This window comes from Macaca mulatta, chromosome 19 (assembly GCF_049350105.2).
Source record: "Macaca mulatta isolate MMU2019108-1 chromosome 19, T2T-MMU8v2.0, whole genome shotgun sequence".
In the NCBI taxonomy this organism is placed as follows: Eukaryota; Metazoa; Chordata; class Mammalia; order Primates; family Cercopithecidae; genus Macaca; species Macaca mulatta.
The window spans coordinates 46,439,332-46,466,807 of NC_133424.1; the positions used below are offsets into that span (position 1 = coordinate 46,439,332).

At 42.8% G+C, this 27,476-nt stretch overlaps 1 protein-coding gene and 1 long non-coding RNA gene across 12 annotated transcripts in view; both read left to right on the top strand.

Moving 5' to 3' along the window:
• The window catches only part of FXYD5 (FXYD domain containing ion transport regulator 5), a 16,349-nt gene extending 14,813 nt beyond the window's left edge, over positions 1-1,536 (top strand). For all 11 annotated transcript variants that reach the window (XM_015123659.3, XM_077982214.1, XM_077982212.1 and 8 more), the window contains one exon: positions 1,221-1,536. In XM_015123659.3, the coding sequence (XP_014979145.3) occupies positions 1,221-1,270 (50 nt within the window). In that variant the 3' untranslated portion in view covers positions 1,271-1,536. The remainder of the gene's footprint in view (positions 1-1,220) is intronic.
• Positions 1,537-7,830: 6,294 nt separating this feature from the next.
• The window catches only part of LOC106994737 (uncharacterized), a 33,529-nt gene continuing 13,883 nt past the window's right edge, over positions 7,831-27,476 (top strand). The window contains exons 1-2 of the long non-coding RNA XR_013410501.1: positions 7,831-7,958; positions 8,051-8,124. This is a non-coding gene — a long non-coding RNA (uncharacterized LOC106994737). The remainder of the gene's footprint in view (positions 7,959-8,050; positions 8,125-27,476) is intronic.

A 27,476-nucleotide genomic window follows, 5' to 3' on the forward strand; every position in this document is an offset into this window, starting at 1 on the left:
AGTGACGGGGAAGAGAGGGGTGGGGAGAGAAGACCTCCCTGGAGTGGTGAAATTGGAACTGACACCTGATGATGAGAAGATGAATCACCAGGTAGAGAGGGCAGCAAGTGCCAAGCCCTGGAGGCAGGAATGAGCTGCGCCCATTGCTGTAGCAGCGGAGGAAGCCAAGTAGCCAGGACAGGATAGGCTGCGGGAGAGTAGAAGAAGATGAGGCCAGAGAGCTGAGGGGCTGGAGGAGGCAAGGGTGGCCGGTGTTTTCTAAAGTACCCTTGGCTTCTAAGGCCCCCCCTCCCTCACTCTGGACCAGCCACAGATGAGTCTCTGGAGCCCATCTGTGTCCTCCTACCTCAAGGCCTTTGCACTGCTGTTCCCTCTGCCTGTAACACCCTTCCTCCAGGTGTCTCCCTTACCTCCTTCAGACCTTTGCTCAAATGTCACCTCCTTGGCGGGCCGCAGTGGTTCACGTATGTAATCCCAGCACTTTGGGAGGCCAAGGCAGGTGGATCCCTTGAGGCCAGGAGTTCAAGACCAGCTTGGCCAACATGGTGAAACCCCGTCTCTACTAAAAATACAAAAATTAGCTGGGAGTGGTGGCATGTGCCTGTCATCCCAGCTACTCGGGAGGCTGAGGCAGGAGAATCACTTGAACCCAGGAGGTGGAGGTTGCAGTGAGCTGAGATTGCACCACTGCATTCCAGCCTGGGCGACACAGCAAGACTCTGTCTCAAAAAAAAAAAAAAAAAAAAAAGTCACCTCCTCACTGAAGCCCCAGTAGCCACTCCTGTGAGAATGAGCCCAGCTCCTGGGCCTCCATGCCTCCTTCCTGGCCTTATTTCCCATCATGGGACTTAACACCATCCCACGTAGTGCCTTCACACATTTGACTTTGTTATTTTTCTCCTCGTTGGTCTTTCCCCATAGAAAGACAACTCTGCCAGGGCAGGGATTTTTTTCTTTGTCCTCAACTGTGTTCTTAGTGCCTGAATGAATGAATAAGTGACATACAAAATAATGGGAGTTCCCAAACGGCTCATCTGTGAGCCTGTGTGGGAAGCGCCTCTCGCAGGGCTTCTCAGTGCGTTTCTCCATCATTTGTTTATGGAGCTGCCTTTGAGCTTCCCTAGGGGCAGGGTTGATCCACCTGCTTCCCCAGCCCCAGAACACACAAGAAGAATCAATATCGCTGTAGCTCATGACTGAACCATTTCCTTCCCCCACAGGTGGCAAATGCAGACAGCTGTCCGGGTTATGCCGGAATTATTGCAGGTGAGCCCATCAGAAACAGGAACCGACAACCCGCTGAGCACCCCAAGACCAAGCCCCCTGCCAGCTCACCGTGCCCAGCCTCCTGCATCCCCTTGAAGAGCCTGGCCAGAGAGGGAAGGCACAGACGATGAAGCTGGAGCCAGGGCTGCCGGTCCGAGTCTCCTACCTCCCCCAACCCTACCCGCCCCTGAAGGCTGCCTGGCGCCTTGGGGACTGTCCCTCAAGTTATCTCCTCTGTTCAGACAAAAAGTAAAGCACTGTGGTCTTTTCCCCAGGATCTCTGATCATTTGGGACAGGGGAGTGGAAAGAGGAGGCAGGGGCTGCCTTGGGGCCCTCAAGGAATAAACAAAGGCTGGACGTGGTGACCCACACCTATAACCCCAGCCCTTTGGGAGGCTGAGGCGGGAGGATCACTTGAGGCCAGTAGTTCAAGACCAGTCTGGGCAACATAGTGAGACCTTGTCTCTACAAAAAATAAAGATATTAACTGGGCGTGGTGGTGCATGCCTAGAGTCCCAGCTACTCAGGAGGCTGAGGCAGGAGAACTGCTTGAGCCCAGGAGGTCGAGATTTTAGTGAGCTGTGATTGAGCCACTGTATTCCAGCCTGGGTGACAGAGTGAGATCCTGTTTCTAAAAAAGAAAAATAAAAAAAGCCAAGGCAGGGAATAAAGTGAAGGAAGCCAGTCTAGTGTGTGGCAGACAGGATGGTGGTAGGTGGGTGCAGGTGACTCTGTGTGCTGGGTGACTCTGGCCAGAGAGAGAGCCAAGGCTGGCTTCTGCCTGCAGGCAGTTTGAGAACACTGGTATGGTCCCCACAGGGGAGCAGGTACCCAGTGTCAGCTCACCCTTAACATTTTTAAGGGTTTGGAAGTCCCAGATCACAGGGATCCCCTCTCCTTCCTACTTCTAGTCCCTTCCCACACTGGGAGGGGCCTTGCATACATGAGTGTGGACGCCACAGCCTGCACCTCCAAGTTCCATCTATAGCCCCTAGTACACATATGGCCACCATCTGGGCCACTTCTTGGCTTAGGAATGTGTCCACCAAGAAGGCCTTGCAGGCCCCGGCATGGGCTCAGAGCAATTTGAGAGAGGAATTCAGGGGTCCTAGGGATCTAGAACTTGGTCAAGAAGAGCATAGATGCTGGTGGGCACTTCCTAAAGGCCCTTGGCTCCACCAGATTAGGCCACAGCAGGGCCCCTGAAGTGCAGGACTTAGACCAGAGCTCTACCCAGGCTTAAGGGTCATGCCAAAGTCAAGAGACAAGGTCCTGGTCACAGGGCTTGCATAACCATGTTTCACAAACTTCAGGTCACAGCCCATTCACGGGTTACTAAATCAGTTTAGTGGGCTCTGAGTAGCATAAGAAAAAAGAGAGAAAGAAAGAATAATTTTAAAAAGACATTAGTACATCACTAATAACAAGTGTAAGATTGTATATATATAATATGCATAGCATGTCATAAACATTGTATGTAATATAATAATATATATAATGTATAGAATATGACAATTATAATTACAATAACATTGTTTTAATGCATCATTATAAATGTTATTACTGCATCACTAATCTCAAATGTAAGACTATATATAATATATAGCATGTTATATACATTATATATGTATACATATATATGTTATACTATGTATATTATGCACATACAGGGGGATACTAAAATTATTTCATTATTTGCACCTACCACCTAAAGCAGAACAGATGTCTAACTGATCAGGAGGGGATGTCATCTAGATATGAGTATACATTTATATATATAATGGATTATGTCTTTTTTTGTTGTTTTTTTTTGAGATGGCGTCTCACTCTGTCTCTCAAGCTGGAGCTCAGTGGAGCGATCTCAGCTCACTGTAACCTCCGCTTCCCAGGTTCAAGCGATTCTCCTGCCTCAAGCTCCCAAGCAGCTGAGATCACAGATGCCCACCATCACGCCTGGCTAATTTTTGTATTTTTAGTAGAGGTGGGATTTCGCCATGTTGGCCAGGCTGGTCTCGAACTCCTGACTTCAGGTGATCTGCCCACCTCGGCCTCCCAAATTGCTGGGATTACAGGCATGAGCCACCTTGCCCAGCCTGAGTATGTCTATTAAATTGAATCATTTGAAAATGGCAATATTCAAATGTGTTTGACCTATAAAACTAGCAATGTCATATGGCTCAACCTAACAGTATACATGATAGTGTGCTATGAAATGCATTTCATACTGCAGGTCGCTTTTTGAAAACGTTGAGAAGCACTGGGGAGTGGGGGACATAGGTTGTGGTAGGGAAGATAAATTTCTGCTTAGAACAGGAAATGCTGACAGCTATGTTTGCCTGCTGGCGGGGTGGTGCCAGTCGGTGTGTGCAAGATGTTTCTAGGACAATAGTTCTCAAACTTCAATCATCACATGCTACCAACTTCTGACATATTTTCACCCCATCTGTACTATTATTCTCTCTTTTGAAAGATCAACTCCCTTTTTAGCTTAAACATATTTATTTTAAAACCTGCAATCATATATGGAAAATCAGTACTGCTTAATATAGATAGAAGATAGCTATAAAGATAAATCCAAGGCCAGGTGCAGTGGCTCACGCCTGTAATCTCAGCACTTTGGGAGGCCGAGGCAGGCAGATCACCTGAAGTCAGGAGTTCGAGACCAACAAGGCCAACATGGTGAAACCCCGTCTCTACTACATAAAAATACAAAAATTAGCTGAGTGTGGTGTTGCGCGCCTGTAGTCCCAGCTACCCAGGAGGCTGAAGCACAAAAATTGCTTGAAACCAGGAGGCAGAGGCTGCAATTAGGTGAGATCGTGTCACTGCACTCCAGCCTGGGCGACGGAGTGAGACTCTGTCAAATAAATAAATAAATACATTCAGTGAAAAGAAATGAAGATGTTATGCTGCATTCTAGCTGGGTCTGGAGTTTCTTGCAGAGGGCTCTGAGCCAGAGGCCTGGGTCTGTGGTGTTGGAGGGAGACCCTCAAATATCAGGGAGGTGGTCCTCACGCTGCTGCCCAAAGAAACTGCAGGGTTTGGGAGGCCCAGGAGAACTCTCACTTCTGACACCAGCTGCAGGTTTGAGGGTTCCCGAGGGTTTGACAATTCACTACAGGGACTCACGGAACTCACTGAATGCTCTCAGACTCACAGTTATGGGTTATTAGAGTGAAAGGAAACAGATGAAAGCCAGCCAAGGACAGAGACACGTGAGGAAGCATCCAGGAATGTCCCAAGTGCAAAGCTTCCGCTGTCTCCGCCCAGCACTGTCTTCTGTGGGTACCCATGTGGGACAGTACACGCAGAGTGTTGCCAATCAGGAAAACCCACTCGAGCCTTGGCGTCCAGGGTTTTTACTGGGGTTCAGTCACATAGACGTAATTGACCACATGTGTGACCGACATTAGTTTCCAGCCCCTCCGGGGTGGAACTGATACTGTGTGGCCCATAGCCCCCACCGGAAATCACACTGTTAGAAATGATCTGGCATGGCCCTAGGTCCCTATGTAAATAGAGACACTCTTATCAGGCAGAATATTCCAAGGGTTTAGAGATTATCTTCCAACAGCAAGGCCAAAAGTCAGCCCTTTCTTTGGGGTAAAATTAATTCCTTACTATAGAGACTTTCTCCCTCATCTCATTTGATGGATTAAGATATTCAAGACCAGGGGCAGCAGCTCATGCCTGTAATCCCAGCACTTTGGGAGGCCGAGGCAGGTGGATGACCTGAGGTCAGGAGGTTGAGACCAGCCCGTCCAACATGGTGAAACCCCATCTCTACTAAAAATACAAAAATTAGCCAAGCGTGGTGGCGCCTGCCTGTAGTCCAGCTACTTGAGAGGCTGAGGCAGGAGAATCACTTGAACCCAAGAGGTGGAGGTTTCAGTGAGCGAAGATCATACCACTGCACTCCAACCTGGGCGACAGAGTGAGACTCCATCTCAAAAACAAGCAAAAAAAGAAGAGATATTCAAAGGTGATTTACTTTCTGGCCATGTGACTCAATGTGATTTTACCTTGTTTGGGGCCTAAAACCACGTCGTGTGCTACCATGTCAGTTCAGGAGAATACCTGACAGCGTCCTTGTGTAGAATAGAGGCAGTGCTAACTCAAGTGGAGGATGAGTGGGGTTGGTCCTCGGTGTTCTCTCCCCACTCATTCTTTCTATCTTCCATGGGGTAGAGATGAAAACGCTAATACTGTATTTCCCAGATGTGCTCAAAGATGTGGTTTTGGGTGTGGATTCAGCTCTGCTAATTAGAGGCCCTTGCAGGAGACTTGGAAGACCAAAAGAGACCATCTTTCTGTGCCATTTGCTGTTTGCTGTGAGCTCATAGGATAGTGAAAGTGTTGAGTTTTTTTGGCTGTACTATTCCAGTGTCCAGTCACTAGCCTTGTATGTACTAAAAGGCAGTTATGCTCATAAAAGAATATCTACACTGGCCAAGCATGGTGGCTCACCCCTGTAATCCCAGCACTTTGGGAGGCTGAGGCAGGCAGATCACCTGAGGTCAGGAGTTCGAAACCAGCCAGGCCAACATGGCAAAACTCTATCTCTATTAAAATACAAAAATTAGCCAGGCGTGGTGGTGGGCACCTGTAGTCCCAGGTACTCAGGAGGCTGAGGCAGGAGAATCGCTTGAGCCTGGGAGGCGGAGGTTTCAGTGAGCTGAGATTCTGCCACTGCACTCCAGCCTGGGCAACAGAGAGACTCCATTTTGAGAGAGAGAGAGAGAGAGAGAGAGAGAGAGAGAGAGAGAGAGAGAGAGAGAGAGAGAGAAAGAAAGAAAGAAAGAAAGAAAGAAAGAAAGAAAGGAAGGAAGGAAGGAAGGAAGGAAGGAAGGAAGGAAGGAAGGAAGGAAGATCTAAATGGCCAATAAGCACATGAAAAGATGTTCAATATCAACAGTCATCAGTAAAAATAAATGAAAATCACAATGAGATACCACCACACACCCACTAGGATGACTAAAATTAAAAAGACAGACACTTCTAAGTGGGAAGAGGATGTGGAGCAAGTGGAATTTCCATTTGTAGCTGGACCAGAAAGGGGTACAATCACTTTAGAAAACTGACAGTTTCTCGGCTGGGTGTGGTGGCTCACACCTGTAATCCCAGCACTTTGGGAGGCTGAGGCTGGAAGATCATCTGAGCTCAGGAGTTCGAGACCAGCCTGGCCAACATGGTGAAGCCCCATCTCTACTAAAAATACAAAAATTAGCTGAGTGTGGTGGCGGGCGTCTGTAATCCCAGCTACCCAGGAGGCTGAGGCAGGAGTATTACTTGAACCCAGGAGGCAGAGGTTGCAGTGAGCCAAGATCACACCACTGTACTCCAGCCTGGGTGACAGAATAAGACTCGGTCTCAAAAAAAAAAAAAAAAAAAGAAAGAAAGAAAGAAAAGAAAACTGGCAGTTTCTTAAAAAGGTAAATGTGCACTTAACCTGTGACCCAGCAATTCAACTCTTAAGTATTTATCCAAGAGAAATCAATCCATATGTTCACACAAAGACTCACATGCAAATGTTTACAGCAATATCCGTAACAGCAAAAAGACTAGAAACAATCCTAATGTCCATCAGCACAAGTGAGCGAATTACAAACTGTGGAAGGAAGAAAGACTGAGCTACACAACACATGAATGAATCTCAAAAGCATTGTCCTGAGTGAAAGAAGCCATATAGGGAAGAGCACAGACTATATAATTCCATTTATATGAAGTTCTGAAATATGCAAAACTGGTTAACAGTGATAAAAGTCAGAATAGTCGTGGCCTCTACTATGTCAGCAGGAGGTGGGGAGAGACTGAAAAGGGCCATGAAAGAACTTTCTGGAAGGATTGAAATGTTCTGTGCCCTGATGACAGTGGTGCAGATTACATGTCCATATATTGATCAGATGATCAAATTGTACAATTAAGTTTCGAGGGCTTTGCGCAGTGGCTCATGCCTGTAATCCCAACACTTTGGGAGGCCAAGGCAGGTGGATCACTTGAGGCCTGGAGTTTAAGACCAGCCTGGCCAACATGATGAAACTCCATCTCTACTAAAAATATAAAAATTAGCTGGGCATGGTGGTGCATGCCTGTAATCCCAGCTCCTCAGGAGGCTGAAGCAGGAGAATCGCCTGAACATGGGAGGCGGAGTTTGCAGTGAGCCGAGATCACACCACTGGACTCCAGCCTGGGTGATGGAGCAAGACCCTGTCTCAAAGGAAAAAAAAAAAAAAAAGAAGAAGAAAAGATTTGTACACTTTACTATGTGTAAGTGAATTTGGATGTGTGTCCCCTCCAAATCTCATGTTGAAATGTGATCCCCGATGTTGGAGGAGGGCCTGGTGGGAGGCGATTGGGTCATGGGGGTGGATCCCTCATGAATGGCTTGGTGCCCTCCCCATGGCTGTGTGTTGAGTTCTTGCCCTGTTAGCTCACGTGACAGCTGGTTGTTTAAAGAGCCTGGCACCTCCTCCCATCTCTCTCTTGCTCCTGCTCTTGCCATGGGACACGCCTGCTATCCCTTCACTTCCCACTATGAGTAAAAGATTCCTGAGGCCTCTTCACCAAAAGCCAAGCAGATGCTGGTGCTGTGCTTGTATAGCCTGAAGAACCATGAGCCAAAGAAATCTCTTTTCCTTATAAATTACTCTCTCAAGTATTCTTTTATGGCAATGCAAAATGAACTAACACAGTAAGTTATAACTCAATCCAAAACAAGAATATTGAAAACAAAAAGACAGTTCTGTCCTGGGTAGTGATGATTTTCTGATCTCTGGATCTCAGACAGAGCAGCCAGATGCTGAAGCTGACGTGCACAATGGGGGCTCCTGATTGGGGTGGAGAGAGAAGCTCCTTGGGTGAGTCAGTCTGCTTATGTTGTGGAATCATTTGCAGTCTTCGCTTAGAGTCCACTCCACTAGCCTTTCCAAAGAGCTTGTCAGCCTCTAATTCCTTATACCAAGCCAGACCAATTTCGCTTAAATTTGACAGTCACAAATAATCTCAAAATCTTGTGGCTTACAACAAAGGTTTGTTTCTCGTTCTCACTACATGTCCCTCACGGTTCAGCTAGGAGCTAGGATGGGACCCAAGATGATGGGGGAAGCCTGGGCCGGGCACGGTGGCTCACACCTGCAATCCCAGCACTTTGGGAGGCTGAGGCAGGCGGATCGCTTGAGTTCAGGAGTTCGAGACCAGCCTGGCCATTATGGTGAAACTTTGTCTCTACAAAAAATACAAAAATTAGGCCAAGTGCCGTGGCTTACACCTGTAATCCCAGCACTTTGGGAGGCCGAGGCAGGCGGATTACCTGAGGTCAGTAGTTTGAGACCAGCCTAGCCAACATGGCAAAACCCTATCTCTACTAAAAATAGAAAGATTAGCCAGTTGTGGTGGTGCATGCCTGTAATCCCAGCTACTCAGGAGACTGAGGCAGGAGAATCACTTGAACCTGAGAGGCAGAGGTTGCAGTGAGCCAAGATCGAGCCACTGCACTCCAGCCTGGCGACAGAGTGACACTCCATCTTAAAAAATAAATAAATAAAAATAAGCTGGGCATGGTGGCTTGCACCTGTGGTTCCAGCTACTTGGGGGTGAGGTGGGAGGATCACTTGAGCCCAAGAGATGGAGGTTGCAGTGAGCTGAGATCACGCCACTGCACTCCAGAGTGAGACCCTGTCTAAAAGAAAAGAGAAGAAAAAGAAAAGAAATGTTTCTAGTTATCATGGCAGGCAGAAGGCAGAACAAGGAACAAGGTGAGACACACACTGGCTCTTATATCCTCTGTCAGGAGGGGACACACCTCATTTCTGCTCACATCATCGTTAGCGAAAGCAAATCACATGGACACATTTGAGTTCAACACGGCAGGAAATTGCAATCTTCTTGTAGAAAGGTATATTAATCCATATTCACGCTGCTGATAAAGACATACCCGAGATTGGGCAATTTACAAAAGAAAGAACTTTATTGGATTTACAGTTCCACATGACTGGGGAGGCCTCAATCATGACAGAAGGTGAAAGGCACGTCTCACATGGCAGCAGACAAGAGGAGAGAGCTTGTGCAGGAAAACTCCCATTTTTAAAACCCTCAGACCTCATGAGACTCATTCACCATCACAAGACCAGCAAGAGAAAGAACTGCCTTTATGATTCAACCACCTTCCACTGGGCCCCTCCCACAACATGTGAAAATTCAAGATGAGATTTGGGTGGGGGCACAACCAAACCACATCAGAAGGAACTGGGTATTGATGGGCAGTAATATTGTTTACTACAAAGGATGTTTACTATCTCACATAGCAAGAGTTCTAGAGGCAGAAACTGTATTCAGCTTCAGGAGACAGTCAGAAACAACAGTGACTTAAAGAGGTAATTTATTCCTCTCTCACATAGCACAACTCTGAAGTACATAGTGCAAGGCTGGGAAAGGGGATCCCTAATATAAGGGACCAGACTTGCTGCTCTGCCACCCTAAGTATGTGGCCTGAAGCCTCAAGATAACAAAATAGCTGCAGAAGCCTCAGCCATCATGCCACATTCCAGGAGAAAAATCAAGAGGGGGAAAAAGTATGGGAGGGGAAAGGCACCACTAGGTGATTCAGCTCCTTTTAAAGAGACTTCCCAAGATTCCCTCCCAGAGACTTCTACTTCCTTTGGATTGCTACCTCTAACTGCAAAGGACACAGAAATGTAGTCTTTTAGCTGAGTCCATGACACCCCAAATACCATCAAGGAAAATAATTGCCACCAGGAATTTGTTGATTAGGATACTGAGAAGGATGGGGAGCTGCCACCAAGTCAGGAGGTGGAGCCTCAAGCCATTTTTATTCCAATGTAAAAGGAAAAGATAAGTGTTAAGACTGGGGGTTGGCCAGGCACGGTGGTTCACGCCTATAACCCCAGCATTTTGGGAGGCCTGGGCAGGTGGATCACCTGAGGTCAGGAGTTCGAAACCAGCCTGGACAACAGGGTGAAATCCTGTCTCTACTAAAAATACAAAAATTAGCCAGGCATGGTGACACATGGCTGTAATCCCATCTACTCGGGAGGCTGAGACAACAGAATCACTTGAACCCAGGAGGTGGAGGTCGCAGTGAGCCAAAATTGCACCATTGCACTCCAGCCTGGGTGACAAGAGTGAGACTTCATCTCAAAAAAAAAAAAAAAAAAAAAAAAAAGACGGGTGGTTGTTGAAACTTCCAGAGGGCAGCAGCACTGATTCTCAGACTTGATAGAGACCTCCAGACATCGCTTCAACAGCGCCTCCAATGCTCTCAAGGAGCTTTTCATCTGCTGCCCAATCCCTTTCTGGCACAAGACATCTTTTTCTGTGGCATCATGGTCTGAGGTGAAGCCTCCTCCTCCTCCACTCTTACATCAGGGGAGATCTCTTGCCAGGAGCTAATGGAGTGGATGTTGTAATTCAGCTAGCCTCCTGAGTACAGTTCTGTCAAAGTTCTTGTTTTGAAAGAATTGAGGCCAGATCACATTAACTGGAAGGAATCTGCCTTTTCTCATCTGACACTAGATTGTGCTTTTCTTGGGGGTGTTGAGAATGACCTCCAACGATTGCTTTGGTAAAGTCTGTTGGTTTCTCAAGAAGTTATTGAGTCAAGGACTCCAGCTGCTGATGGTGGGAGGTTAAACAAGGTTTGAAACATAGCCTGAGGTGGCTTTGTAATGTGTCACCTTGGCCAGGTTAAACTACACTTCCCAGAATCCTTTTCCCTAGATGCCCGAATTTTATGGTTAGGGTGAACCACAAGGGACATTCTTGTTGGGGATTTGCTGGGTAGAGGTGAAGCCGTGGACATTTTGTGCTTGTACCAGTTGTCACTTATCAGACAGCAACCAGGGCTGCAACTGTTCCACCTTCCCCTGGATCCTCCTTCAGCTTCCCCAGTTGTTGGGCCAGGCATGTGTGCTTAGCTCCATGATGAAGGACCGTGACTCCAGCAAGACACCCACAATACCAAGGTCATAGACAAGAAGAATTAACATGGGGCCAGGCGTGGTTGCTCATGCCTGTAATCCCAGCACTCTGGGAGGCCAAGGCAGGCAGATCACTTGAGGTCAGGAGTTCAAGATCAACCTGGTCAACATGGTGAAACCCCATCTCTACTAAAAATACAAAAATTACCCAGGCGCGGTGTTGCATGCCTGCAGTCCCAGCTACTCGGGAGGCTGAGGCAAGACAACCTCTTCAACCTGGGAAGCAGAGGTTGCAGTGAGCAGAGATCACACCACTGCACACCAGCCTGGTCAACCGAGTGAAACTCTGTCTCGAAAAGAAAAAAAAAAGGAAAAACAAAAAAAGAAAAGAAAAAGAATTAACATGGGGTTCAGTCCATCCTTGTGGACTCTAGCTTGTGCTTATGAGTTCCAACTTGTTCCATGCTCTCCCCAACCTTACCTCCATTTTCCTTTCCTGACTTCCTGCACTTGTGGGTTTCAAGTTACAGCATCAAGCACAAAGACAACAGCCCTGCAAAGAGAGCTTCACTAGCAACTACAATTGTTGAAGGTCAAATTCGTGTAGCAAACTGTGTGTGTGTGTGTCTGTGTGTGTGTGTACGTGCACACACATATTAAAGGTTCAGCTTTGCTGATACAGAATTTGGTACTAAGAGTGGTTCCAGAAGACCAGAATCTTGCCAGTGAGATCTGGCTTTTCTAGAATTGGTTCTCTAATTAAATTGAAAGCCATTAATGACCCTGTTTTCAGTGATGAAAGGGTACACTTATAGGTCATAGCATAGAGTGGCAAGGCAATCACTCAGACCATCACCAGTAGCTTCCTGTATTAGGTTTCTATAGAAGGAAAGGCTCTGGCTATTTGCTTCCACATAACAGTTTAGTGAAAATAAGAAGTGTAATGGGGTGGCTCATTTCTTCTCACTGTGCTGGAAAACTTGCAGCTGGGGTGGAATGATGCACTCAGAACTTTACCTTCCCAGCTCTCATTCTGTATAAGGGACTTGAAAGCTTCTGTGAGTGGTGGCCCTGAAAGAAACTTGTATTTCCCGTAGTCATAGGGCTGAGATTTCTGAAAACCAAAGCTAAAGCCTAATCCAACAAAAGTTGAACTTCTAACCTCACACGGTCTTTTTTGTTAAAGTTGGGGGTTTGATTGGGGAGGAATGGGATCCTGAAAATTGGGATGGAGACATATGAGCAGATTCCAGTGAAGCTGAGGATTTTAAGACCCCTAAATTCTGCCAAGTCTCTTTGTGCGCAGAGGCAGCCCTTTCACTCCTACCTGCGGAAGTCAATCTCCTCTTCCCTGAAGAGACCGTAATGACCTTCCATAAGGCAAGGCATCTATGCTCCTTAGTACCTATTCCTATTGCTTCTTACTTCTAAGACCTATGACTAGACTCAAGTTCTCGAGAGAACGGGCGCGGTGGCTGAAGCCTGTAACCCCAGCACTTTGGGAGGCCTAGACAGGCGGATCACGAGGTCAGAAGATCGAGACCACCCTGGCTAACACTGTGAAACCCCGTCTCTACTAAAAAATACAAAAAACTAGCCGGGCGAGGTGGCGGGCGCCTGTAGTCCCAGCTACTCGGGAGGCTGAGGCAGGAGAATGGCGTAAACCTGGCAGGCGGAGCTTGCAGTGAGCTGAGATCCGGCCATTGCACTCCAGCCTGGACGACAGAGCGAGACTCCGTCTCAAAAAAAAAAAAAGAGAACATGAAAGGTGAAGTACACAATGTGACCTAAGAGGGGGTGCAATACACACCTAAATAATTGCTAATTTCTGTTTGCCAATTTATATCAACAAAGAACTGGGGAATATGTGCACAAATGGATCTTAAAGGTGTGGAATCAAGGTGGAAGACAATATAGTTGGATCAAGCCAAATGTATTCACATTGGCCCACCAAGCAGAGATTTAATGTTTGAGCTTGAGGGGCTAGGAATGGCTCTGACAGTTTGCTTGGTTGGCTGATTCATATATGGACCCATACCTGGGCCTATAATAGGTTGAAAATGCCAGAATTTCCTTGGTGTACTAAAGAGCATGAATCAGCACAGTTTTGTTCTGTAAAAGGCCAAAGAGTAAATGTTTTAGGTTTTACAGGCCAGTCTCAGTTTTTCACTCTTCAGCTCTCCCATTGTAGCAATAAAGCCATCAAGGACAATTAGTAAGTAAATGAGCATGGCTGTGCTCCAATATAAGTTTATTTATAAACACTGAAATTTGAATTTGTATCATTTTCATGTGTCACAAATATTATTTTTCTTTTGATTTTATTTCAACTAAAAAAATGTAAAAACCAATTCTGTTTTGTGGGCCACACGAAAACAGCCCAGGAATTAGATTTGGCCCTTGGACTGTCATTTGGCGATTCCTGCTGTAGTGAAAGGCGGCCAAAGGCTCAGGGAGATTGGAATGCTGGAGTGGCTTTATCATGTAAGATTTGCTCATCTGTACACATTGAGAGCGCCAAGGGGACTCGACTTTCACCCTAGCTATCAGAAATAAAGTTATGAAGGAGAGGCCTAGCATCCTTGAAGAGCTCTGTGGTGGCTCTTCTTTGTAGGTTAGAAACTCTAGTGGAGGTCATCAAGATGGCTGACCAGAAGTGCCCAACACTCAGCTGTGTAGAGTGTCTAAGAGAAAACACTGGAGTTCAGCAAAAGAGTGACAAAAACTCACAACATTGTGATGGCAGCATAGAGAGGGAAGCAAAGCACCTGAGCAGTATTGGTGCAGAGCCAAGAGGACACCCCATTTCAGGTAAAAGGTAAGTGAGAGGTGCCATGCAGTCCTTGCCTGCAATCCTAGCTATAAGAGGACCTCGTGGTCCTCACAGGCCTGAAACCCAGTCTAGGGAGCTGCCTAGAATCCACATGGCTACACAGAAGGAACTCACACTGAGGCCCCACTCCCAAAGACCCAGGCTGCTACCACACAGGGCTATTTTGAGAACAGAGCCCACTGCTATAGCGCATTCTGCCCTGGGGGCCAATAGCCCCTGCATTTCCACATCCCTAGGGTCCTTCTGTTATTCCACCATGTCCACATAAAAGGGTGCAATGCCACAACACCAGTTAGATCCAGAAGTACAGCTATGACCCCAGCATTTGAACTCATACAGTGCCCCACACCTCAGGGAACAGGCAATCTATCACAGCAGAATAGCAGCCCCCAAAACATGGGGAACCAATGTGCAAATCCCTCAGGGACCAAGGACTTGTCTGTCTGGTACCCATCACTGATGGCAATGCTGCCTCACAACTAGCAGAGCCACCATGCCCAGTGCACACTTCCCTAGGGTTCACCCAGCTCCTTCCTCCAGCAAAACCACACCACTGCCCCCTCAAACACCTGAATATTAGGCCACTGAAGTATTCATAGACACTGCTGACTTTAATTATAGCCAAAGAAGTCACATGGAGATCATACTACTGTGTTCATCCAGAACCACAGCCAAAGCATCCTACACAACCAACACTGTAGGATACATATACAGGAAAAAGTCTTTACTTATGAAAGCTACTCCATAAAATTGGAAGAGGTAACTATTACACCAGATGTGTAGGAACATAAGAAACATGAAAAAGCAAGAAAACATGACACCTCTAAAGGAACACAGTAATCCTCCAATAATAGACCCCAAAGAAAAGAACATCTGTGCAATTCCCAAAAAAGAATTAAAATGATCTTAAGGAAATTTGATGGGATACAAGAGAATACAAATAGATAATTCAACAAAATCAGGAAAACAGGGCTGGGCGCGGTGGCTTACGACCGTAATCCCAGCACTTTGGGAGGCTGAGGCGGGTGGATCACCTGAGGTCAGGAGTTCGGGAGCAACCTGGCCAACATGGCAAAACCCCGTCTCTACTAAAAATACAAAAATTAGCCAGGCATGGTGGTGCATGCCTGTAATCCCAGCTACTCAGGAGACTGAGGCAGAAGAATCGCTTGAACCCTGGAGTCAGAGGTTGCAGTAAGCCAAGGTTGTGCCACCGTACTCCAGCCTGGGCAACAGAGTGAGACATCTCAAAATAATAATAATAATAATAATAATCAGGAAAACAGTTCATGATCTGAATGAAAACTTTCAGCAAAGAGATGGATATCATAAAAAAAGAACCACAAATAAATTTTGGAGCTGAATAATTAACAAATGAATTTGTTTTTTGTTTTTTGTTTTTTGAGACAGAGTCTTGCTCTTGTCACCTGGACTGAAGTGCAACGGCATGATCTTGGCTCACTGCAACCTCTGCCTCCCGGGTTCAAGCAATTCTCCTGCCACAGCCTCCTGAGTAGCTGGGATTATAGGCCCCTGCCACCACGCCCAGCTAACTTTTGTATTTTTGGTAGAGACGGGGTTTTGCCATGTTGGCAAGGCTGGTCTCGAACTCCTGACCTCATGATCTGCCCACCTTGGCCTCCCAAAGTGCTGGAATTACAGGCGTGAGCCACCGAGCCTGGCCAATAAATGAAATTTAAAATATAATTGAGAGCTTCGACAACAGGCTAGGTCAAGCAGAAGAAATAATTTCTAAACTTGAAGACAGGTCTGTTGAAATAACTCAATCAGACAAAAATAAATAAAGAAAGAAATGAAGAATGAAGGAAGCCTACAAGACCTATGGAACATTATTAAGCAAACAGATACTCAAATTTTGGGGGTTCCAAAAGGAAAAGAGGTGGGAAAAGACACAGAAAACCTATGTAATAAAGTAATAGCTGAGAACTGCCCAAGTCTCGGGAAAGGTATGGACATTCAAATTCAGGATGCTCAAAAGTCCCCAAATAGATTCAGCCCAAAAAGTCCTCTCTGTGGCACATTCTGGTCAAACTGTCAAAAGCTGAAGACCATGAGGGAATTTGAAAAACAACAAGAGAAAAGTATCAAGTCACATATAAGGGAATTCCCATTCGCTCAACAGAAGACTTCTCAGCAGAAACCTTATATTACAGGACTGATGGGATGATATATTCCAAGTGATGAAAGAAAAAAAGCAGCCAAGAATATTGTAACAGCAAATCTATCCTTTAGAAATGAAGGAGTAATAAAGTCTTTCCCAGACAAGCAAAAACTGAGGGAATTTATCACCACTAGAGTAGCCTTACAAGATATCCTCAAGGAGTCTTAAATCAGCAGATTATCTAATAGGCATTTCTCAAAAGAAGACATACAAATGACCAACAAGTATATATGAAAACACTCAACATCATTAATCATCTGTCAAATGCAAATTGATACTACGATAAGATATCATCTCACTTCACTTAGAATGGCTGTTATCAAAGAGAAAAAATAACAAAAGCTGGCAAGGATGTAGAGGAAAAGGAACTCTTATACTCTGTTGGTGGAAATGTAAATTAGTACAATCATTATGGAAAACAGTATGGAGGCTCCTTAAAAACACCTAAAAATAGAACTATCCTATCTATGGTCCAGCAATACACTCTAGGGTGTATATTCAGAGGACAGGAAATGAGAATGTCAAAGAGATATCTGTACTTACATGCTGAAGAAAAGGTACGCATGGTTACTATAGTTGATAGTGAAGTCAAAATAGTAATAAGAATAATCTGACTCAAAGCGACCTTTGGCATTCACTCGTTTATCATGGTATGCCTCGAAATGAAATAGATGGGGGAGCCTACTATATTCTTGCTTGGTCTGTCTAGGTGGGTAAGTTCTGAGTCTGGCAGACTTGCAGCACCATTCTCAATAGCCAAGATATGGAATCAACCTAAGTGTTTTTCAAGAGATGAATGGATAAAGAAAATGTGGTATAGATACACAGTGGATTACTCTTCCACCGTAAAAATAATGAAATCTTGTCATTCATGGCAGCATTAATGAGCCTGAAGGACATTATGGTAAGTGAATTAAGCCAAGCATGGGAAGATAAGTACCACATATTCTCATTCATGTGTGGAAGCTAAGAAAGTTGATATTACAGAAGTAGAGAATGTAATAGTGATTACTAGAAGCTGGATGGGGTTGAAGGGGATAGGAAGATGTTGGCAAATGGATACATTATTACAGCTAGATAGGAAAAATAACTTCTAGCATTCCTTAGCACTGTAGGATGACTATAATTAGCAATGATTCATTGCACCATTCCTCAGGACAATTAACCAGTCTGCTGATGGCTGATTAATTACATTAAACTCTTTTTTCTTTTCTTTTTTGAGACGGAGTCTTGCTCCTGTCACCTAGGCTTGAGTGCAATGGCGCAATCTCGGCTCATTGCAACCTCCGTCTCCCAGGTTTGAGAGATTCTCCTGCCTCAGCCTCCCGAGTAGCTGGGATTATAGGCATCCATCACCACACCCAGCTAATTTTCGTATTTTTAGTAAAGACAGGGTTTCACCATGTGGGCCAGGCTGGTCTCAAACTCCTGACCTCAGGTGATCCACCCATCTCAGCCTTCCAAAGTGTTGGGATTACAGGCGTGAGCCACTGAGCCCAGCCACATTGAACTGTTTCTATCATGGAAAGGGCATCTTTTTTAACTTATTTTAATTTTTTATTTTTTGTTAACAGCTTTATTGTAATAGAATTCGCATACCATACGATTCACATGCCATACATTTCACACATTTAAAGGGTACAAGTTGATCTGATTATTTCACATTGCAAGCCTGTATCAAAACATCTCATGTTCTCCATAAATATATACACCTCTGATGTACCCATAGCAATTAAAAATTTTTAAAAATCATGTACAAGTCAATGGTTTTTAGTATATCCATAGATATGTACAGCCATCATCACAATCAATTTTAAAATATTTTTATCACCCCCAAAAAAGAAACCCAATGCTCCATAGCTATTATTCTCCTGTCCCCAAACGTCTCAACCCTAAGCAACCACTAGTCTACTCTCTGTTACTATATGTTTTCCTGTTTTGGACATTTCATATAAATGTATTCATATAATATGTGGTGTCTTCTGATTGGCTGCTTTCACTGAACATAATGTCTTCAAGGTTCATCCACGTCGTAGCATGTATCAGTACTACATTCCTTTCTATGGCTGAATAATATTTCATTGTGTGGATTTACCACATGTTGTTTATGCATTCATCAGTTGGTAGATATTTGTTTTTTTTTTTCAACTTTTGGCTATTATGAATAATATTAAAATAAACATTTATGTTTGTGTTATTATGTGGATATAAGTTTTCATTTCTCTTAGGAATAAAATTGCTGGGTCAAATGGTGACTGCATTTTTAACAGTTTGAGGAACTACTGGACTGTTTTCCATAGTGGCTGCACTGACGAGGTACGGTGGCTCACGCCTGTAATCCCAGCACTTTGGGAGGCCAAGGCGGGCAGATCATCTAAGGTCAGGAGTTCGACCTGGCCAACATGGCGAAACCCCATCTCTACTAAAAATACAAAAATTAACCTGGCGTGCTGGCAGGCACCTCTAATCCCAACTGCTCGGGAAGCTGTGGCAAGAGAATCCCTTGAACCTGGGAGGCAGAGGTTGTGGTGAGCCGAGATCACACTGCTGCATTTCAGCCTGGGCAACAGAGGGAGACTCTGTCTCAAAAGAAAAAAAAAAAACCAGTTTTGTTGAACTAACTCATGAAGCCATCTGGTTTAAGACTTTTCTTTGTCTATTAAAATGATCATGTGGTTTTGTAATTTATTCTAATGATATGGTGTATTACACTAATTTTCAGCTGTTAAGCCACTGTTGCATATCTGGAATAAGTCCCACTTGGTCGTGGTGTATAACACTTTTTGTATGTCTCTGGATTTAGTTTGCTAGTATTGTGTTAAGGGTTTTTGCATTTATATTTATAAGAGATACTAGTATGTAGTTTTCTTGTGTCTTTGTCTGGTTTTGGTATTGGGGTAATATTGGTCCCAAATAATCCATTGGAAAGCGTTGTCTCCTTTTTTAAATTTTTGCAAGAGTTTGAGAAGAATTGGTATTAGTTCTTCTGTAAATTTTTAGAAAAATTTGCCAGTGAAGCTATCTGGTTCTTGGTGTGTGTGTGTGTTTCCTTGGTCATTAATTCAATCTCTTTACTTATTAGAGGTCTATTCAAATTGTCTGATTTTTCTTGAATCACTTTTAGTAGTATATGTCTTCTAATAATTTATGTCAGCTGGGCACAGTGGCTCATGCCAGTCCCAACACTTTGAAAGGCCAAGGCAGGTGGATCACTTGAGGTCAGGAGTTCGAGACCAACCTGGCCAATATGGTGAAACCCCATTTCTGCTAAAAATACAAAAATTAGCTGGGCATGGTGGCAGGTACCTGTAATCCCAGCTACTTTGGAGGCTGAGGTAGGATAATCACTTGAACCCGGGAGGCAGAGGTTGCAGTGAGCCAAAATCACACCACTGCACTCCATCCTGGGCGACAGAGCAAGACTCCATCTCAAAAAAAAAAAAAAAAAAAAAAAAATTTAGGGCGTGGTGGCTCACGCCTGTAATCCCAGCACTTTGCGAGGCCAAGGCGGGTGGATCACTAGGTCAGGAGTTCAAGACCAGCCTGGCCTCAAGACCACCCTGGCCAACATAGTGAAACCCCATCTCTAATGAAAATACAAAAAAATTAGCTGAGAGTGGTGGTGGGCGCCTGTCGTCCCAGCTATTTGGGAGGCTGAGGCAGGAGAATCGCTTGAACCCAGGAGGCAGAGGTTGCAGATCGCCACCTGGCTAAGTTTTGTATTTTTAGTAGAGATGGGGTTTCGCTATGTTGGCCAGGCTGGTCGTGAACTCCTAACCTCAGGTAATCCGCTCACCTCAGCCTCCCAAAGTGCTATGATTACAGGCATGAGCCACTGTGCCCGGCTGCATGATTATGATTATTTTAGATTTATACAGATTTGTTTTGTTGCCTAGTGTGGGGTCTATCCTATAGAATATTCTCTGTGCAATCGAGAAGAATGTATATTCTGCTTTATTGGGAGAAGTGTTCTATAGTTGTCTGTTATATCTGGTTGATTTGTACTGTTCAGATCTTCCCATTTTCTTGTTGATTTTATGCCTAGTTGTTCTATCCATTATTGGAAGTGAGATACTGAAGTCTCCAACTATTATTGTGGATTTGTTCATTTCTCCATTCATTTTTGTTAGTTTTTGCTTTATGTATTTTGGTGCTTTATTATTAGAGTTATATATGTTTATATTGTTATGTATTCTGATAGACTGACCACCTTATCATTATACAATGTTTCTCTTTATCTGTAATAACTTTTTTGTTACAAAGCTTATTTTTTCTGATGTTAGTATTGCCACTCCAGCTTTCTTGTGGTCACTGCATGATATATTGTTTTTCATCATTTTGCTTTATATTTTTGAATCTTATGTGTTTTTCCTGTAGACAGCTTTTAGTTGTATCTTGGTTTTTAAAACAATCTAGTCTGAAATATTTGACTTTTATTTGACTTTTAATTGAATTGTTTATTTCATCAGCATTTAATGTTATTATTTATGCAATTGGATTTACATCTGCCATATTAGTCTGTGTTTCCCACAAAATTTATTTATTAGTGCCAGGAGGTTTTTGCTTTATTTATTGATTGATTTTATATTTATTGAGATTTTCTACACAGACAATCATTTCAGCTGGAGATGGGGACACTTTTATTTTTCCCTTCCCAATCTATATGCCTCTTACTTCCATTTCTTGACTTATTACACTGGCTAGGACTTCCAATATGATGTTGAATAGAAATGGTGAACATGCTTGACTTGTTCTCAATCTTAAGAAAGAAAGCATTCATTTTTCACTTTTTGGTATGATATTAGCCGTAGGCTTTTTGATGCACTGTATCAGGTTGATGAAGTTCTCTTCTATTCCTAGTTTGCTAGGATTATTTTTTGCAAAACAAAACATGTATGAGTATTTTATTTTCTCAATACTTTGTCTGCACCTATTGATATAATCATGATTTTTCTTCTTTAGATGGTTAATATGGTAGCAGTGATTGATTTTCAAAAATTGGACCATTGTTGAATTCTTAGTATAAATCCCATTTGGTCATAATTTATTTTATTTATTCATTTATTATTATTATTTATTTTTTTTTTTGAGACAGAGTTTCGCTCTTGTTGCCCGGGCTGGAGTGCAATGGCACAATCTTGGCTCACCGCAACCTCTGCCTCCCGGGTTCAAGCGATTCTTCTGCCTCACCCTCCAAGCTGGGATTACAGACTGTGCACCACCACACCTGGCTAATTTTGTATTTTTAGTAGAGATGGGGTTTCTCCATGTTGGTCAGTCTGGCCTTGAACTCCCAACCTCAGGTGATCTGCCCGCCTCTACCTCCCAAAGTGTTAGGATTACAGGCATGAGCCACTGCGCCCGGCCGGTCATAGTTTATTACTCATTTTATATATTGCCAAGTTCAATTTGCTAACATTTTATTGAGTATTTTTGCATCTATATTCATGATGCAAAATGAGGAGTATTTTAGTTGTGTTTATTATTATTTTTTGTACTGTCTATCTGGTTTGTCATCAGGGTAATGCTGGCTTCATAACATGAGTTGAAGAGTATTTCTCCTTTTGTATTTTCTGGAAGAAATTATTAAGAATTGGTGCTATTTCTTCTTTAAATTATATATTTAAAACCATTGAAACCACCTGGGCCAGGAGATTTTTTTAAATGGCATTAACTATACATGCAATTTATTTAATAGTTACTAGACTATTCGTATTACCTATTTCAACAGTGCTGAATGTAGTAGTTGGTAGTTTTTGAGAAATTGGTCCATTTCATCTAAGTTTTAGTATTTATGTGTATAGAGTTATTACCGATATTTCTTTATAAGCTTTTTAATAATTATAGGGTCTGTGGTGATAGCTGTCCTCTTTCTACTCTAATATTGATAATCGCTCCCTTCTCTCTCTTCTCTCTCTATCTCTATCTCTATCTCTGTCTCTTTCTCTCCCTCCTTCTCTCCTCAGTCTTGTTAGAGGTTTATCAATTTTACTGATCTTTTCAAAGAAACAGCTTTTGGTTTTATTGATTTCTTCTATTGCTTTTCTGTTTTCATTGATTTTTGCACTTATTCTTATTTTTTTCCTTGCTCTTCGTTTGGGTTTATTTTGGTCTTCATTTTCTAGTTTCCTTGGGGGAAAGCTTAGATTATTGACTTGAGATCTTTCTTCTTTTCTAATATAATCAACATTTAAGACTATACATTTCTATATAAGAACTTCTTAAACAGAATTTCGCAAATTTTGATGTTTCTTTCTTTCTTTCAGCTACAAATATTTCCTAATTCCCTTTGGAATGTCCTGTTTTTCAAATGATTAAAGATTCTCCTGTTATCTTCCTGTTATTGATTTCTAGTTTAATGCTGGCCAGGTGTGGTGGCTCATGCCTGTTATGTCAGCACTTTGGGATGCCAAAGCAGGAGGATCGCTTGAGGCAAGGAGTTCGAGACCAACCTGGGCGACATAAAAAATTTACAAAAAATATCTACAAAAAATTTCACATGAGCCCAGAAGTTTGAGGGTTCAGTGAGCTATGATTGTGCTATTGGACTCCAGCCTGGGTGACAGAGTGAGACTATGTCTCAAAAAAAAAAAAAAGTTCTAAATGGTCAAATGATATACTTTCTATGATTTCAAAGTTTTTCAAATTCTTAACTTCTGTTTCATGACTCACAGTACCATTTGTCACGGTGAGTATTCCATGTGCATGTAAAAAGGATTCTTATTCTGCTATTTTTGGCGGAGATGTTCCATAAATGTTGATTAAAGCCATTTGGTTGATGGGTCAGTTCTATGTCTGTGATATATAACTTCTATATCCTTAATTTTCTCTCTACTAATTCTATTTATTACTGAGAGGGGAATGTTGGTCTCTAAGTACAGTTGTAGAATTCTTTATTCTCTTTCCTGTTTCATCAGTTTTCACTTTGTGTATTTTTTTTCCGGGAAATAAAAATAAAATGGTTTTTTTTTTTCTTTAAATTATGTCCCCTATTTTTATTTTTTTTATTTTTTTTTAATTTATTTATTATTATTATACTTTAAGTTGTAGGGTACATGTGCATAACGTGCAGGTTTGTTACATATGTATACTTGTGCCATGTTGGTGTGCTGCACCCATCAACTCGTCATTTACATCAGGTATAACTCCCAATGCAATCCCTCCCCACTCCCCCCTCCCCATGATAGGCCCCGGTGTGTGATGTTCCCCTTCCTGAGTCCAAGTGATCTCATTGTTCAGTTCCCACCTATGAGTGAGAACATGCGGTGTTTGGTTTTCTGTTCTTGTGATAGTTTGCTAAGAATGATGGTTTCCAGCTGCATCCATGTCCCTACAAAGGACACAAACTCATCCTTTTTTATGGCTGCATAGTATTCCAGGGTGTATATGTGCCACATTTTCTTAATCCAATCTGTCACTGATGGACATTTGGGTTGATTCCAAGTCTTTGCTATTGTGAATAGTGCTGCAATAAACATACGTGTGCATGTGTCTTTATAGCAGCATAATTTGTAATCCTTTGGGTATATACCCAGTAATGGGATGGCTGGGTCATATGGTACATCTAGTTCTAGATCCTTGAGGAATCGCCATACTGTTTTCCATAATGGTTGAACTAGTTTACAATCCCACCAACAGTGTAAAAGTGTTCCTGTTTCTCCACATCCTCTCCAGCACCTGTTGTTTCCTGACTTTTTAATGATCGCCATTCTAACTGGTGTGAGATAGTATCTCATTGTGGTTTTGATTTGCATTTCTCTGATGGCCAGTGATGATGAGCATTTTTTCATGTGTCTGTTGGCTGTATGAATGTCTTCTTTTGAGAAATGTCTGTTCATATCCTTTGCCCACTTTTTGATGGGGTTGTTTGTTTTTTTCTTGTAAATTTGTTTGAGTTCTTTGTAGGTTCTGGATATTAGCCCTTTGTCAGATGAGTAGATTGCAAAAATTGTCTCCCATTCTGTAGGTTGCCTGTTCACTCTGATGGTAGTTTCTTTTGCTGTGCAGAAGCTCTTTAGTTTAATTAGATCCCATTTGTCAATTTTGGCTTTTGCTGCTGTTGCTTTTGGTGTTTTAGACATGAAGTCTTTGCCCATGCCTATGTCCTGAATGGTACTACCTAGGTTTTCCTCTAGGATTTTTATGGTATTAGGTCTAACATTTAAGTCTCTAATCCATCTTGAATTAATTTTCATATAAGGAGTAAGGAAAGGATCCAGTTTCAGCTTTCTACTTATGGCTAGCCAATTTTCCCAGCACCATTTATTAAATAGGGAATCCTTTCCCCATTTCTTGTTTCTCTCAGGTTTGTCAAAGATCAGATGGCTGTAGATGTGTGGTATTATTTCTGAGGACTCTGTTCTGTTCCATTGGTCTATATCTCTGTTTTGGTACCAGTACCATGCTGTTTTGGTTACTGTAGCCTTGTAGTATAGTTTGAAGTCAGGTAGTGTGATGCCTCCAGCTTTGTTCTTTTGACTTAGGATTGTCTTGGAGATGCGGGCTCTTTTTTGGTTCCATATGAACTTTAAAGCAGTTTTTTCCAATTCTGTGAAGAAACTCATTGGTAGCATAAAATGGGTTTTTAATACCATATATGGATATTTCATTCTTGGGAATGGTGCTGTGCAATTACAGATTCTTCAAGAAAACTGGTTTTTAAATACTGGTGTAATTGCCCCACAAAAGGCCCAACAAGACCTGCAGCCTGTTTCATGCATGCGACATTTAATCTAACAACTTCATCGACCCTCTCTCTGCTTGTCACGGCTTTGGGTATTTTGAAGCTCTGTTAGGTTAAAACATCATAATTGACCCTTTTATCAATATGAAATGCTTCTCTTTACTCCTGGTAATTTTTTTTTCTGAACTTTAATTTGTCTGATATAAATATAACAACTCCAGCTTTCCTTTGATTAATTTTACAGGTGTATCTTTTTTCACTCTTTTACTTTTAACCTACAAATTTCCTTAAATTTAAGGAGTTTCTTGTTGAGAGCACATAGTTAAGTGAATTTTTAAATCTATCCTGATAATCTCATTTAATTGGTATATTTAGACCATTTACATTTAATGTAATAATAATGTTTGGATAGGGTATACCATTTTATCATTTGTTTTCTGTTTGTTTCATTTATTTATTTTTTTATTTTATTTTTTTCCAAGATGGAGTCTTGCTCTGTTGCCAAGGCTGGAGTGCAGTGGCGTGATCTCAGTTCACTGCAACCTCCGCCTCCCGGGTTTAAGCAATTCTCCTGCCTCAGCCTCTTGAGTAGACGGGATTACAGACACCCACCACCACGCCCAGCTAATGTTTGTATTTTTAGTGGAGACGGGGTTTCACCCTGTTAGCCAGGCTGGTCTCAAACTCCTGACCTCGTGATCCAGCTGTCTCGGCCTCCCAAAGTACTAGGATTACAGGCGTGAGCCACTGCGCCCAGTGTATTTTGTTTTTGTTCCTCTCTTTTTCCTTTCCTGACTTTTTTTTTTTTTTTTTTGAGACAGAGTCTCGCTCTGTTGCCCAGGCTGGAGAGCAGTGGCACGATCTTGGCTCACTGCAAGTTCCACCTCCTGGATTCACACCATTCTCCTGCCTCAGCCTCCCGAGTAGTTGGGACTACAGGCACCTGCCACCACGCCCGGCTAATTTTTTGTATTTTTAGTTAGAGATGGGGTTTCACCGTGTTAGCCAGGATGGTCTCGATCTCCTGACCTCGTGATCTGCCTGCCTCGGCCTCCCAAAGTGCTGGGATTACAGGCGTGAGCCATGGCGCCTGGCCATATGACTTTTTTTTGCTTATTTGAACATAGTTTAGTATTCCATTTTAAGTTTTCAATTATGATTTTTACTATAACTATTTGTATACGTTTTTGGTGGTAACTCTAGGGATTACAAAATGCATACTGAACTTTTTACACCGTATTTAGAAACAATATTTTATCACTCAAAACTTTAGCACTAGTAGGTCCCTTAATTCTCCCTCTTTTATGTTATACTTGTTGTGTATTACGTACACATTCATGAAAGTTCCATGGCCAATGTTATAGTTTTTTTTCCAACTGTAAAACAGATTTTAGGGAACTCAAGAGGAGGATAGCCTACTGTATTTATCCAGGTAGTTATTACTTCTGTTTTCCTCCTTTATTCGTGATGGTTCCAGTTTCCTTCCGGTATCATTTTCCTTCTGTCTGAAGCAATTTCTTTAGCAATATTTTTACAGCATTTCTGCTGGGTATGGAATTTTCTTAGTTTTACTTCACCTAAGAATGTCTTTATTTCGCCTTTATTCCTGAAAGGTATTTTCACTGGAGATAGAATATTCCAGATTGACACTTATTTTCTTTCAGCACTTTAAAAACATTAGGCCGTTTCCTTCTGGCTTCCATGGTTTCTCATGAGAAATATGCCATCATTGGAATTATTCACATGTATTGACTTGTTGAGTTTTTTTTCTTTTTTCTTTTTTCTTTTTTTTTTTTGCTTCTTTCAAGATATTTTCCTCATATTTAGTTTTTAGCAGTTTAATTATGATTTGTCTGTGCATGGATTTCTGTGGGTTTATCCTATTTGGGGTTCACTTACCTTCCTGAATCTGCAGGTTTAAGTCTGTATATAGGGAAAACAAACTGTTTTCCCTCTTCTATACTCACCCTTAGCACTCAACACTTCTGACGCCAGAAGTGTGGGGTTTTTTTGTTCAAGCAAATTCTCCTATGGCAGTTGGGAGTCCTACATTTCAATTCAATTCTAACACTATTTACCTAGAGACAGTGTCAGATCCCAAAAGTTAAGGGCTGAGTCCCGTAAGATTGCATCCCACTTCAGATGTCAATCGTAAGTGATGGGTTCCCAGGTTATCCACAACTTTTGTCTGACTTGTCTACAAATTACAGGTTCCCAAGATCCTTTACTTGGGTTCAGTCATTTGCTAGAATGGCTCACAGAACCCACTCCATATACTGAAACTGAGAATTAACTTGATTAAGCCCACTGACCTTAACCTGCCTTGCTTCCTTTTAATTCCTTACTTCTAGTTAATCTTAATACCTATATAGATAAAAGTTATGTAGCTAAGCAATCTACTAGCTTCCCTATAGACAACATCTCTGGCATATAGGTCACCATGGTAACAGTTGCTTAAAGTTGTTTTTCATGAATTTGGGGTCAGCTCCTGTCCAGTTCAAGCCACTTGAGACCACTTCAACTGGGCCTGCGTGAATGTCCAAGAGGTGAGCTTTTGACATCAGAGGGCCATAAAG